This window comes from Pristis pectinata, chromosome 23, assembly GCF_009764475.1.
Source record: "Pristis pectinata isolate sPriPec2 chromosome 23, sPriPec2.1.pri, whole genome shotgun sequence".
NCBI lineage: Eukaryota > Metazoa > Chordata > Chondrichthyes > Rhinopristiformes > Pristidae > Pristis > Pristis pectinata.
In genome coordinates this window covers 18,551,223-18,565,161 of record NC_067427.1, presented here as the reverse complement: position 1 = coordinate 18,565,161, position 13,939 = coordinate 18,551,223, and the positions used below count along the sequence as shown (strand labels likewise).

The window sequence follows — 13,939 nt, the reverse complement described above, 5'->3', positions numbered from 1 at the left end:
ATTTGCTACCTTACAAAGTTTAGGATGCTCAGATGTTGGCTGTATTGAAGGATGATACAAAGTTATGGATGCAATGAGAAATCAGAAGCATCAGACGTAAAGTTGACCTCTTATCATAGGGCATCCGGCAGCGAATAGGTACTTTTGTCTCAAAGTAATCACTGTAATTACTTAGGAAACGGGCAGCCAACGTGCCAATAACAAGATCCCACATACAGCATTGCAATAACGATCAGATAACCGGACTTGTGTGCGTATGATGTAGGTTGACGAACAAGTACTGGCCAGCTCTGGCACCACTCGTATCAATCATCAGCCTCTTCCACTCACCACCAACGGTACAGAACTGGCCGAACTTGTCCTGCGAGGCCACCCGCAATCCGTTCTCCAGCACCGTGATGCGCGTCTCATGTTTGTCGCGACCACCGGCCGACGCGTAGATGGGTGTGGGGACGTTGGGCAGCGGCGTGGAGAGCGGGACCCCGGGATACCCAGCGCTGCTGTACCGCCTGCTGCCGGCGAGGCCGCACCTACGGCAGAGAGCTAGGGGTTAACCACCACACCGACCATTGCAGCACCCAGACACGGGGCAGGACCCCCTGAACCGCCTCCGCCGCGTTTTTTTAATGCGTTTTACCTGCGGAGTTGAGTCCACGACCTCAGCCTCGTCATGCGCGCCGCCATCTTGGCCGCCTGTGAACTTCCGACCGCTTGCCCTGACAAGAAGGAGATCCGGGTCAACTGCCCCCTTGGCAACCGCCTGGTGACCAGGCCGACGGGGCGAGGATGAGCTCCCGGGGAGAGCGAGGTGAGGGGGAAGCGGTCACTGGGGCTGTGGGGTAACCCCGTGCCCGGCGGAAAGTGGGAGTCATAAGGCGGCTGGGTCCCCTTCGGTGAAGCCGGAGTTAGGCTGCAGTGGGATTGGAGTCGCCGTGCAGCTGTCACTTTTCTCCGGAGGTTTCAGCCCTTTGCCCCGGGGTTTTAAACAGCAACGGGAATTGTGGCTGATCTGACTGTATCCTCGCCTCTGCATTCTCGTCTACCCACTGCGATCTCCCCCCCCCCCCTTGCTTATCCAGAATCTATCTGCCTTTGCCTTAAAAATATTCAAAGACTCTGCTTCCACTGCTGTCTGAGGAAGAGAGTTCCAAATGCTCACAACCCCCGAGAGGGGAAAAAAAACTTTCCTCACTTCTGTCGTAAATGAGTGACTCCTTATTTTTAAACAGTCACTCTAGTTGTATCTAATAAATCCTCACTGAACTGCTTCCAATGCATTATTCTTGTGTAAAGAAACCAATACTGCACACAGTACTCCTCGTATGGTCTCACCAATGAAGCATGATCTCCCTATTTTTGTAATCCATTTCCATAGTAAAAGATAATATTCTATTCGCTTTCCTTATCATTTGCTGTACCTGCATACTAGCTTTTTGTGAATCATGCACTAGGGCACCCAGATCCTGCTGCATGTCAGAACTCTGCAATCTCTTGCCATTTAGATAATATGAAATTAATTTTTTTCCTGTCAAAATGGGCGGTTTCACAACTTCTCGCATTATACTCCGTTTGCTACATATTTGCCCAGTAAATTAACTGGGAGTCCCTGGGTCTTCCAGAGTGCATCAGCACTCTACACAGAAAATACTGGAAATGCTCAGCTGGTCCGGCAGTATCTGTGGAGAGAGAAACAGAGTTAACGATTTGGATCAGTGGCCTTTTATTAGAGTGTTTTATGCAGCATTTCCCCAAGAAGAGTGCCTCTGATTACAGGTCACCCCTGGGATTTTGTCAGTGATCATTGACCATTCCCTGAATGTGTCAGAAATTATTGTAGTTCCTCAAACAGCTGTTATCATACTGGGGAGAGACTCTGGTACAGAAATGCCCAAAGAAACTCTGAGATAATGGACTAGTTATTTTGATCCAAGTATTGATTAAGGGATGAAAATTCCCTAAGGAATTGGGACAACTTCTTTGCTCTTTGTAATGATGTTGTAGGTTCTTTTATGTCCATCTGAGAGGCAAATGATACATCAATGTCCCTCCAACGGTGCAGCACATCCACAGCTCTATGCTGGGAATATTGGTTTGAAGGTGGGCACAGGAGAAAGTGCAACTCATTGCCAGGTGGCTGATGCTATCATGAATAATCCTGGACTCTTTGGTCCTGGGGTTAAGAACATAAGGAATTGGAAGCAGCCCCTCAAAGCAGCTCTGCTCTTCAGCAAGATCTTAGCCGATCTTCTATCTAGGCACCCTCTTCCTGCCCTAGCCCCATATCTCTTAATTCATTTAATATCCATTGTTCCCTGTTTGGTCTATGGGAAAATGATGGGGGGGGGTGGTGGGGAAGCTGCATGCCTATCAGACTCAAGAGATGGTGTCATAAATAGCACTGGACTGTTTAGTTTTGGGGATGGGCAACCTATCCAGTCTCCATCAGATGCTTCCCAGTATAACTCACCAGTACAGGCTGATTATGTTTTTACCCCTCCCTAAACTAGAGTCACAAAAGCCAAATTTAGCAATTTGGCAGTGCCCTGATCAAGACCAGCTTATTCGGTTTTACAATACATTTATTGAACTGTGTCATTTAATTTTCTTTTGCTTTTGTCTTCCACTTCCAGGTGAAAAGGAAAAGGATGATGAAGAAACAAACCCCTTTTCTTTTAAGGAATTTGTCAAGATTAAAAGTCGATCAACAACAAAAGGGGAAGAGATGAAAAACCAACAATTGAAGGTGCTGTACAGCCTCTATTCTCAAAGCAACAACTCGGATTAGTACAGAGCCTTCAGCATTTTTGAGAAAGGATTATGAGAGGCAATGTACCCTATCTCTTTCCTTAACATATTCAGTGACTTAACCTCTACAGTCCTCAGTGCAAGTGAATTCAACAGGTTCACCACCTTCTGAGTGAATAAAACCTTTTTTCAGTGCCTATAGCCTAAGACTGAGAACCCTCATTCTAGATCCCAGTCAAGCGAAATATCCTCCCCACGTCCAGCTTTTCTGGCCCTGTCAGTATTTTCTAAGTTTCAATTAGATCCCTCTTCTAAGCTCTAGTGAATACAAACCTGGTTGATTTACTCTCTAATACGGCAGTCCTGCCATCCTTGGAATCAGTCTGGTGAACTTTTGTTACAATCCCTCTATGGTAAGGAAGCTAAAACTACACACAATACTCCAGGTGTGGTTTCATCTGTATAATTGTAACAAGACATCCTTGCTACTGTACTCCAATTCTTTTGCTCTGAAGGCCAACATGCTTAAGAAGGCCAACCTTCTTAAGTGCTTGCTGCACCAGCATGTTTGCTTCCAGTGATTGGAGTATATGGACACCCAAATTTCTTTGTACATCAACACTAATCTAATATCATTTAAATAATACATTTCCTTTCCATCTTGCCTCCCAAAATTTCACATTTATACATGGTATACTGTATCTGCCATGTTTTTGTCCGCTGGCTTAATCAGTCTAAAGCTTTGAATGGTAACACTTCTTCTAGAGGTAGGTAGGATATGTTTAGGGAGGAGGTTTCAGGTCTTGGGGCCCAGGTAGCTTACAGCAAGACCACCAGTGGGGGAACAATGAACGCTGAAGGTTTGCATGATGTCAGAATTGGAGAACACAGAAGGTTCCAAGGCTTAAGGAGATTTAGTAAGAGCTCTTAAAAGAAAATTGTATAAATACTTGAGGAAAAAAAAATCAAGGCTTATGGGAAAGGGTAAGAGAAAGGGACAAATTAGATAACTCTTTCAAAGAACTAATCTATGCATAACATGTCAGATCAACACCTTCTTTGTTTATGCTGCTATAATCCTTGATTCTAATTAGTTGTCCCCTGATCATTAAAATGATTTTCATCCTGCAATGGCTGACTTGTTGAAATGAGTTACAAGACCAATTATTCTTATAGATTTTTTTTAGCAATAAATGCAACTCCTTAGGAATGTAGCTTGATGTGAAGTTTTCTTTGAGAGTGCTCCTATGTGATGATGCTCTGGTATTTTGAAGATACCACATAAATTGCCATTCTATTTCCTGGAAGTTTCACTAATGATGTACTTCTTACTTACTTAATTTCTATTAACTCCTTCCTCCTCCTACACCACTGTCCTCTGCCTTTCCTCACCCAAACCTTCCACTGCAGGACTCAATAGGAATTGCCTTTGAAGGGGGTCTGGCTGCACCCAAAGAACTGAACTTGAAGCTGAATTTTCCAGAGGGCTACTTCCCAGATCCAATGCCCAACAGTCCTTCTTTGGATGAAGAGGATGATGACTGGAGTGAAACGTACCAGCCTGCCATTATTGAAGCTGCTCATGAGTTTGGCATCTCCAACTTGCTCCAGGGTGTGTCCCATGCCCCACTTACACTGAGCCCCACTGACCCACTACATTATGACAGTGCCCAGTATGCACCATCTGAGTGGCAAGTGGATGATGAAGAGGAGGAGGAAGAAGAGGATCATAGCAAAGGGAGTGCAGCCTCACAACTGGACCCCTCTCTCGATAGCCATGATCCTCCAAAAGATCACTTTGACTTGGTTGGAGAGGTTCTCTATCAAAGTCAGTTATTAAGCAACGAGAAGGTAAGTTCAAATCTTTACAAAATACTAGTCGTTTCCACCCCTCCTCCCCCCTCCCCCCCCCCCCCAACCGGGTCTCATTAAGGAATCAATTTTAACAAGGGTTTGAGAGCTTTGGAGAAGGTACTGAGGAAGTTTATTGTCAAGTTCCAGGTATGAGGGAATAAGATATCCTGGCTAGATGGGAGAAGTTGGGTATGCTCTCCTTAGAGCAAAGAAGGCCTTAAGGAAGCAATGGGTTGTTTAAATTCACAAAACAAAGAAATGGCTGAATGGAAAAGATTTAAAGTGATTGGCAAGAAATATCAGAGGCAATGTAAGGAAATGTTTTTTCTTACAGAGAATGGTTAAAACGTACTGCCAATTAGGTGACTTGGAGTGTTAGGGTTAGTGGAACAGGTATTCCTTGATTTACCAAAGCTTTGTAGTTAAAGAGAATATTTCATTCAGTGAAAATTTGTAAATTAAAAAGGCATTTCCCATTAGTTTCAATGTAAAATCTCTGGTTGCGTTCTGGAGCTCAAGAATCAAGGACCCTTTAAAAATACACCAACACAAATGTCTGAAATAATGAAATATCATTTCATGAACAATGAAACCTTAAAATAAGATTATAGAACCATAGAACAGTACAGCACAATACAGGCCCTTCGGCCCACTATGTTGTGCTGATCTTTAAACCTCGCCTAAGACTGTCTAACCCCTTCCTCCACATATTCCCCTATTTTAAATTCCTCCATATGCTTATCTAACAATCTCTTGAATTTGACCAGCATACCTGCCTCCACCACTACCCCAGGCAGTGCATTCCACGCCCCAACCACTCTCTGGGTTACAAACCTCTCTCTGATATCTCCCTTGAACTTCCTACCCATTACTTTAAAGCCATGCCCTCTTGGATTGAGCATTGGTGCCCTGGGAAAGAGGCGCTGGCTGTCTACTCTATCTATTCCTATTAATATTTTGTATACCTCTGTCGTGTCTCCCCTCATCCTCCTCCTCTCCAAAGAGTAAAGCCCTAGCTCCCTTAGTCTCTCCTCATAATCCATACTCTCCAAACCAGGCAGCATCCTGGTAAATCTCCTCTGCACCCTTTCCAACGCTTCCACATCCTTCCTATAATGAGGCGACCAGAACTGGACACAGTACTCCAAGTGTGGTCTAACCAGAGTTTTGTGGAGCTGCATCATTACCTCGCGATTATAAAAATATACACAATGTATCCCTTCAGGAGCTCACTGAATGAAACATACAAGATTCTACGGAGTCTTAGCAGCCTGGGTGCATTCTCCTGTGGGAGAGGTCATTGTCTCAAAATAAAGCTAACTCATTTAAGGCAGAGATAAGGCATTTTTTTTTGTCTAAGAAGGTTGTGACTCTAAGGCACTCTCTTCTTCAAAGACTGGTTGAAGCAGAATCTTCTTTGAGATGGATTCTTGATAAGCAGGAGAGTGAAAGATTACCACAAGAAGATGGCAATGCAGAATTGAGGTACTCAGATCAGCCATGATTTTATTGAAGGGCTGAGCTGGCTTGAGGGGCCAAGTGACCCACTGTTGCTCCTCTTCTTTGTAGGTGGGTGGTAATAGTAACTTTACAAGTGAGGTGATGCCGGGGGAGGTGAGAGGCAGGATAATTGGTGGTGCTTGCTTTTAACACTAATGGCAAGGGTACCCTCAGTGATTGTTAATGAACAAGGTTTAAAGGAGGTGTTAATGGTAATCTGGATAGCTCTGTTTTTGATCTGATAAAGCTTCTTATAGCCAAAGCGCAGTATTTTCTATTACAGCCACATCTACTATTGTGGTACATATTGGGATTGTCATCTTTGAAGGTAACTGAAGCGGAAGAACATCACTGAAAGCCTTTCCCAGAGAACTGTTTCAGTGATGACGGTGCTATGTTAGTAGCTTCTTCCTCCTCTTGTGACCTTTGTTACTCAAGCTCTGACAGATTCCCACTTCTTTAGCATGAGATTCCAATAACTTCATGTCATCCTGGTCTGATTCATCAAACCCAGCCCGATTTGCCAAGTTGACAATGTCTTCTCAAGAGATTTTTTTATCCCAAGAAGCATTGGTGTAGTCTATGGCTCTCTTGATGTAATTTCTCTTCCAAACTTCCTAAATGGTGGTTTTATCATTGAAGTTCGACTCCAAAATGACATGGCTCATTATATTCTGTAAATAGTAAGACTTGAAAATAGGGATAGCACCCTGGTCCATGGGTTGCAGCAATGAAATGGTGTTAGATGGTGAAAACTTTACCTGGATGTTACCAGTCATGTTCTTAATTTTAACCGAATGTTTGGAAGGATTGTCATCGATGAGAAAGATTTTGTTGTCTGGGTTACTCCTCTCACAATATTGGTGAAGGGGGAGAGAATTGACATGTTATAATCTTGGAAGAGCAGCACTGTCATCAACTTATTTTGTTATATCACCATGCCACCAGAAGATTGAGTTCTCTGTGTGATATATTAAGAAAGTCTTAAGTGTACAATGGCCTTACAAGGAGTGGATATTTGACACTTGAAGACTGGAGCAGTTTTCACCTCCTTAAACTAAATTACTTAAAAAAAAGCTGGTCTGATCTATGTTAAGCACTTGCTTAGGAGAGTAGTCATCTTGCTCATTGATTTATTTTGTTGTCTTTGGAAAACTTTTTGTCTCTATGGTATCTGCACAAGACAAACATTTTGCAGGTTTGCATGTTTCTTGAAATGTTCAAACCAGCCCTGGCTGGCCTTGAATTTATTGCTTCAGAAGATCCATTGCCCTCCTTGTGTTCTAGCCATAATGATCTTGCTTTTTCCTAGAGATGGTATAATGCAGTGAATGCAATAAGTGTGGTTAATCACACTTATTGCATGCACTGCATTATACCATCTCTGACCATCATAATATTGCCAGGTGTAACATTTGAGCACTAACTTTTGTCCACATTTTTAGGATTGTTCACACATTGAACATCTGCTGTGCACCAAATGCTTGTCTTTTCCAATTCCTTTCAGTTATATTAATAGTTATAGTTTGTGGTGATTTTTTAGAGTACGTGTAATTCTCAGAACTGCTGGGGCATTTTGAAGCCATTTCGAAGGATATACAGAATAAACCCTGATGGATTCCTGTAAAAAGTGCAGCAATGCTGACAAAATCACAGTGGTGTGGAGGAAAGTACCGTAGAAATGCACAGTGCGTGGAGATTGATGGACTTCCGTTATAGCAAGAAAAGCTTCATAAATCAAGGACAGATACCCGTAGGAGTCAATAGCATTAGGGTGAAAATTCATAAGTCGAATGTTCGTAAGTCAAGGAATACCTGTAATAGGAATTGGATAAATATTTGAAAAAAATTGCAGAGATGAGGAAAAGACAAAGCAGTGGGATTTACTGGATTGATCTGTAAAAGCTGTAGTGAAGTTTATAGAAGGAACTTTAGTACTTAGTAGGATGTGTAGTATGAATGAATGGTTGGAGGACTGGAGGTCCTTCTAGAAGTGGAGGAGGCTATGGAGATAGTGAAGAGTTAAGGTATCAAGGGATTTCAACATTGGGGATGAGAATATTAAACTTCAGGTGCTGGACAAGAAGCTACTATATCTCAGCAAACAAATTGGTTGATGAATGAACAGGAGTAGATGTGAGTTAGGATACAGACAGCAGAATTTTGAATAAATTGGACTAGAAGATGCAAAGCCTTCCAAGAAAGCATTGGAAAGATCGAGTATGGGGGTAGCAAAGGCAGAGACATCACCAGTGGTACCAGAGCTGGAGTTATTAGAAATAATCCTCATTCCTCTTCCAGCTAAAAGAAGAAAATGCTCTACTACGAAGGCAAACTAAAGAAGCAAAGCAACTGGCAAAGAACCATGTAAAGAGGTATGAAGAACTTAGCATAAAAGTTTTGAAAGGAGATCAAAAAAGGAACGCAGCAGGGAATTGGAAATGCAGTGCGACTGGCAACAAGCTGCTTTTTGCATTTTTTTGTCCCCGCAATTTTATTTGAGAACTGCCTTCTAGCTCTTGAATGAACTCAATACACCTAGTTCAAGTAGTCATTATTTATCTAATTCTAGAGTCCAGACAGTGACCGTTGGGTGGTTATTCCGTCGAGCTTGGGTTATTGTCGTGGGCTGTTGTCCTTCCCAACAGTGAATAGATACAAGGATCACATTGTGTATATTTAGCTTACATTGAACTTCAACACTGTTGTATTCCTTTTCCCTTCATTGAACTGCTGCAGATTGGATGGAAGGGCTTGGACACTAACCTTTCACCTGTGCAGTCCAGATTCAAATTCATCTTTGACCACATGGGTCAAATTCTGTGATGTGCCAGCTGTAGTGATGCTGCAGAAAATGTGCCATAGTAGAATCACTCTTGTGTCAATTGCTATTGAATTTGGGGTAAGAGATGGGGCCACAGTGACTGGTGTCAGAAGAACATGTGCTTCATCAAGGTAGTGAGCAGTTATGGGTGGTGTTTGGGGAAAGGGACATTTTGTGTTGCTAGTCTGGAGGACCACAAAGAGAGGGAGTAATGAAGGAATTCCTGATGTGCTGTAACACTAAGTGTCCACTGGCCATTTCCCTAGGACCAGGAAATTGGAAGAAGAGCTGGAGAGAAGGAAAATTAAAGAGGAGAAGGAAGCACGAGCATTAGAAGCAATGGTTCAGCAAGTAGAAGAGAATCTGCAACTGATGACGGTGAGGACAAGACCTTGTGAGAGAGGGCAGGACCTATGCAATAGAGCCCCCGCTAATGTAGCCCTCCTTGGTACTCCAGCCCTGTGGGGCTCCCTCTGAACTGCATCCCAGTTCAATTCTCCTGTAACATTTGTGGCTATACCTGCACCTTTGGATTCAAAAAGCCAGCAGGGAGAAGTTATCTCAGTATTGGGATTGGGAGCATTGGCCTGGACAATGTGCTGGAATATAGAGGACAACTGTGGTAGCTCGTACCTCCAGCTCAGTTAAGGTGGCTAACGAGGCTCAGATCATAGATGGAAATTAAAACTCTTTCTGGTTCACATTCATATTGGTTGAAGTGTTATTCAGATTTTTTGACAAATACAATTGCATGGGGGAAAGCAACCAGCTCTGAAATAACTGGGTTCGTAACTAAATCATTGCATTTATTAATCAATTTCAGAAACGGGCAGTGAAAGCAGAGAACACTGTGACTAAACTGAGGCAGGAACTTGCAACTCTACAGGTAGAGTGTGAATTTTCTGTTTTTTTTTCTAATAACTCTCCCTCTCTCTTTCTCTACCCTTTCTCTCATCGCTTTTTCTCTCTTGTCCCTTTCTCTCTCTTCTTTCCCCATCCCAGCTTCACTCTCCTCTGTATGTGTATCACGGTATGTCTTTGTTTTGTCCTGACAGGCTGAACTGCAACAGTGCAAGTCTGAGAATGAAAGGCTTCGATCTCAAGATTCTGCTGCTCTGAATTCAGCAAAAAACAGTGCCCGCCTTGCTTCAGACTATCTAATGAAGACTGCACATGAAGCAGAGGCCTCAGTGAAGTATGCATCTGACTGGTTGCTCTTCACAGGAAGATAACAAATGCTTTATAATAATAAAAGGAATGTTGGAGACACTAGAGGAAAGGGAAATAATTGGAGTGAACGGGATAAGGGGTTAGGAAAGGGAAGCACCTTTGTTCATTTTGTACCTCACAATCCCATCCAAAATCTCCCATATCTCTCAGACCCAGGTCCCTCATTCATTTCTCACCAAGGTGCCTCCTTGAGGTGGCTAACTCTGTCATCTCCATCTTCCACTGTTCATTTTGCCATTGAGGAAGATGAGTCCCACAGTAGCACTATGGTTTAAAGGTCCAATCAGTCTAGCTCTGAACAGCACAGACCATAGTGTGCCCAGTTGCTCAGCCAGGAGAGGCCCTACCATTGGCCTCTGATCTGGCCATCCCTGATGGTGACTTGAATAACTTGAGGAGAGTCCACGTTAACCCTAGCTGAGGAAGGATTCTCTTCCCTGCCTGATTTGATGAGTGTTTCCAGCATTGTCTTTGTTTATTTCACAATTGAACTGTTTCTCAGCTTGTATGGATTCAAGTCCCAGTAGAATCAATATTATAGAGATTTTTTTTCCTATAAAGATTTATATCAATGCAACTCACAGGAATTCAAAATTATTAACAATGTAAAATGTGCCAAGCTTGCACACTGTGCCTTCATGTGCTGTTTTTATTCCCCTTACTTTTAGGCAGCTCATGTCTGGAGCAGAAACATTACGCCTGGCAGCTGAGCTACTGAAGTCCATTGACAGAATCTCTGAGCTACCACCTTACTACAAAATGGAAGATCCTAGCTGACACCATCAATTTCCTTTAGCTCCACCCACCACAGTATGAACATTACCTGCCAGAGTATTTATTAACACGACACCCTGGACCAGATTGATTCCCCACTGCCCTGGCACAGACCAAAGCTGCCACTTGCACTACTCTGGACTGGCCTGATTTACGTTTGGATTGGTCCTAAATGCCCTCTTTCGATTGGTAGGATCCCAAATGTTCATTCTGCCTTCAGCCTCCCAAGTGTCATCTTATTGTTTGTATGAAGTGGAAAGAATTATGCAAAAATTTTATATCCAACAATAACATTAGTGAGTAAATTATGAATTCTGTTCATCTTCCTCTCTCCAGAAAAAAGCTGCCCCCTGCTCCAATTTTTTTTTAAATTTTGTGTTTTAAGTGCATTTTTTTTTAGAATTATGAAATACCATGGAGGGAAAGGATTTTGTCCTGATCCACATCCAAAGACTTCCAAATTCATATATACACAAATCATAGCCAAGCACTGTACACAGTGACAGCACAGTGGTGCAGACAGTAGAACTACTGCTTCACAGCTCTAGAGTCCTGGGTTCAAAGACCTCAGGTGCTTTTAGTGTGGAATTTGCACATTCTCTCTGTGACCATGTGCTTTTCCTCTGAGTGCTCCATTTTCCTCCCACGTCCCAAAGATATGTGGGTTGGTAGTTTAGTTCACCACTGGAAATTGCCCCTGCTGTAGGTGAGAGGTAGAATCTGGAGGGAGTTGATGACAATGTGGGGAGAATTAAAAATGGGATTAATGTTGGATTAATATAAATGGGTGATTGATGGTCAGTGTGGACTCGATGGGCTGAAGGGCCTGCTTCTGTGCTGTATCCTTCTATGACTCTATGGTTTGTGTAATAATTTTAAAATGGGGAAGGGGGGAGCAGACACTGCCCCATGCTCTCCACCTAACTTCCTGCAGTTCACCACTTTCTCCCTCTTCCTTGCCCAAACCACCAGCTCATACAGTGCAATGTAAATTATGATGATCCGCTTTGTTTAAAGTTCCTCCTGCTTCTCAAAGGTTCAATGTTTGCATTTATCAGAAAGCTCCCAGACATTGATCTCTGGTTGGTCAGGTGCTGCAGCAGTATCAGAGTGCCATGAGTGGCTCCGCCACTTTGGCTGTGAGTGGCAGTGGTAGAGGGATTAGCCTTCACTCCTACTCTAAACCCAGTGACACTGGCTCAAAAGTGATGCCTAGCAAGATCACAAGCTCTCTATGGTCATACACAAATATCACCTCCATCAATCTTCAAGCCTTTTCTGCTAGGCATTTAGATTATTGTCTTAAATGAATTTACCTGCCTTGATTCCCTATCACTAAGTACACTTACCTCTCAAAAATCTGAGTTTTGAGGACTCCAATTGGCACACTGTCTCAAGAGCCTAATTTGGGGAGGGAAGAATTCCAGTGTCTATGTGAAGAATGATTCCTGGTATTGCATCTGAATGATCCTGCTTTAATTTTAAGGTTATGCTTCATGTTCTGAGATTCCTATCAAAGTAAAGAGTTTTCTGTCCTTCCTATCAATGCCCCTTAATAATAGGTAATTTAGATTGCCCATCGGTCTTATAAACACAAAAGAATGCAACGATAGTCTTTGCAATATGTCTACGTAATTTAAAACTCTTTATTACCCCAGTGTGGTGATGGTGTATAAGTGCCCTAGTACAAGGAATGGCAACAGCAACTTGTATTTGTGTGTGCTTTTGGTACATTCACTAAATCAGCCAAGTTATTTCACTGGATAGCTACCAAACAATATTTTAACACCAAGCCACCTTGAGGTAGAAATCCAAGTTGCAAGTTTTAAGGAGTGTCTTAGAGGAGGAAAGAGAGAAGTTTAGGGATAAAATTCAGAGCTTAGGGATAAAATTGACAGCTTGAAGTCATTGCACCCAGTACTGGAACAAATAAAATGGGAAGTACTCAGGCAACAGGACGTAAGGAAGGTTTCAGCAACAGATATGCTAAAGCAAGCAACATTAGGTAATGTTACTGATGTGGATATCTTAATGATTGAATGGATAAAATATAGAAGCAAGATTGCAAACACTTTGGTTTAGCATTAGAGTTTTGCTAGGGAGAGGATGGAGTGGGTGGCTGGAGAACAATTTGTACTGGGATCTGGGACAGCTGATATTAGATAGTATAAATTTCTGATTATCCAGTGCTAAATATTGGACAAGCATGCAGACGATTTAGAGTCATAAGAGGGGTCAAGAGGTGGTGAGGTACATCTAAGTATTACTAGTGTATGTGGAAACTGAAGTTTTCAGATTATGCTGCTGAAGGACAGTCTCTGTGTGAGAAAGAAGAGAGGCCAACTACAGATCTTTGAGGAACCTCAGAGGTAATTGTGTAGGAGCAGGAAGGGAAATCTTTGCAGCCTGCAGCCACCACAGAATGAATAAGAATGGAATCAGGTGAGTCTGGTCTGATCCAGATGATTGGAGGAGAATGATGTCATTTGTGGTAAGGGCTGCAGACATATCAAAGAGGAAGATGTGGAATATTTACCATTATCACATTTGGAACCTTGATCAGAATTATTTTGGTATTGGGACAGAGTGTAAATTTGTTTGGAGAGATCAAGCATGGAGTTCCTAGAAAGATGCTCACAAATTTAAGGACTTTCAAGAGGAAATGGAGGTTGGTTCATGGGGTAATAGTTAGTAAGGAAGTGGGGGAGGGGTGTTAAAGGGTTGTTTACTTTGTGGTGGGGTGATGACGGCAGATATAGCAGAGGGGCTGGCATCTGCTGAGAAAGAACTGTGAGTAATGTCAGTTGACTTGGAGGCCAGGCATATGCCTTGTAGTATAGAATTAGAAAAAAAAACCTGGATTTTCAGTTGTGATGTTCCTCACTAAACTGGTTTTGAAGAAACTATATTTTTAACATTGAGATGTCTATTTAAGAATTTGTATAATATACTGGAATGATGGAAATAATTTATAATTCATGTACATATCAGGAATAAATCAACAACTCATGC

General features: G+C 42.5%; 2 protein-coding genes across 2 annotated transcripts in view; one reads left to right on the top strand and one right to left on the bottom strand.

Moving 5' to 3' along the window:
- Positions 1-787, bottom strand: part of pmpca (peptidase, mitochondrial processing subunit alpha) — a 16,143-nt gene extending 15,356 nt beyond the window's left edge. Inside the window, exons 1-2 of the mRNA XM_052036928.1 lie at positions 638-787; positions 331-530 (exon numbers count right to left, since the gene is read on the bottom strand). Coding sequence (XP_051892888.1) covers positions 331-530; positions 638-684 — 247 coding nt within the window. The 5' untranslated portion in view covers positions 685-787. The remainder of the gene's footprint in view (positions 1-330; positions 531-637) is intronic.
- entr1 (endosome associated trafficking regulator 1) lies at positions 660-13,939 on the top strand. Its single transcript, XM_052036929.1, has 8 exons — positions 660-808; positions 2,631-2,743; positions 4,156-4,596; positions 8,401-8,474; positions 9,190-9,301; positions 9,747-9,809; positions 9,979-10,118; positions 10,822-13,939. Exons 1-8 carry the CDS (start codon positions 787-789, stop codon positions 10,928-10,930), a joined length of 1,074 nt encoding a protein of 357 aa, XP_051892889.1. The 5' UTR covers positions 660-786; the 3' UTR covers positions 10,931-13,939.

Excerpts from the sequence above, each read along its gene's own strand:
- entr1 (XM_052036929.1), top strand. The coding sequence starts at position 787 with ATGAGCTCCCGGGGAGAGCGAG. Across the intron at positions 4,597-8,400 it reads AGTTATTAAGCAACGAGAAG|CTAAAAGAAGAAAATGCTCT; the intron begins GTAAGTTCAAAT and ends TTCCTCTTCCAG. Across the intron at positions 8,475-9,189 it reads GCAAAGAACCATGTAAAGAG|GACCAGGAAATTGGAAGAAG; the intron begins GTATGAAGAACT and ends CCATTTCCCTAG.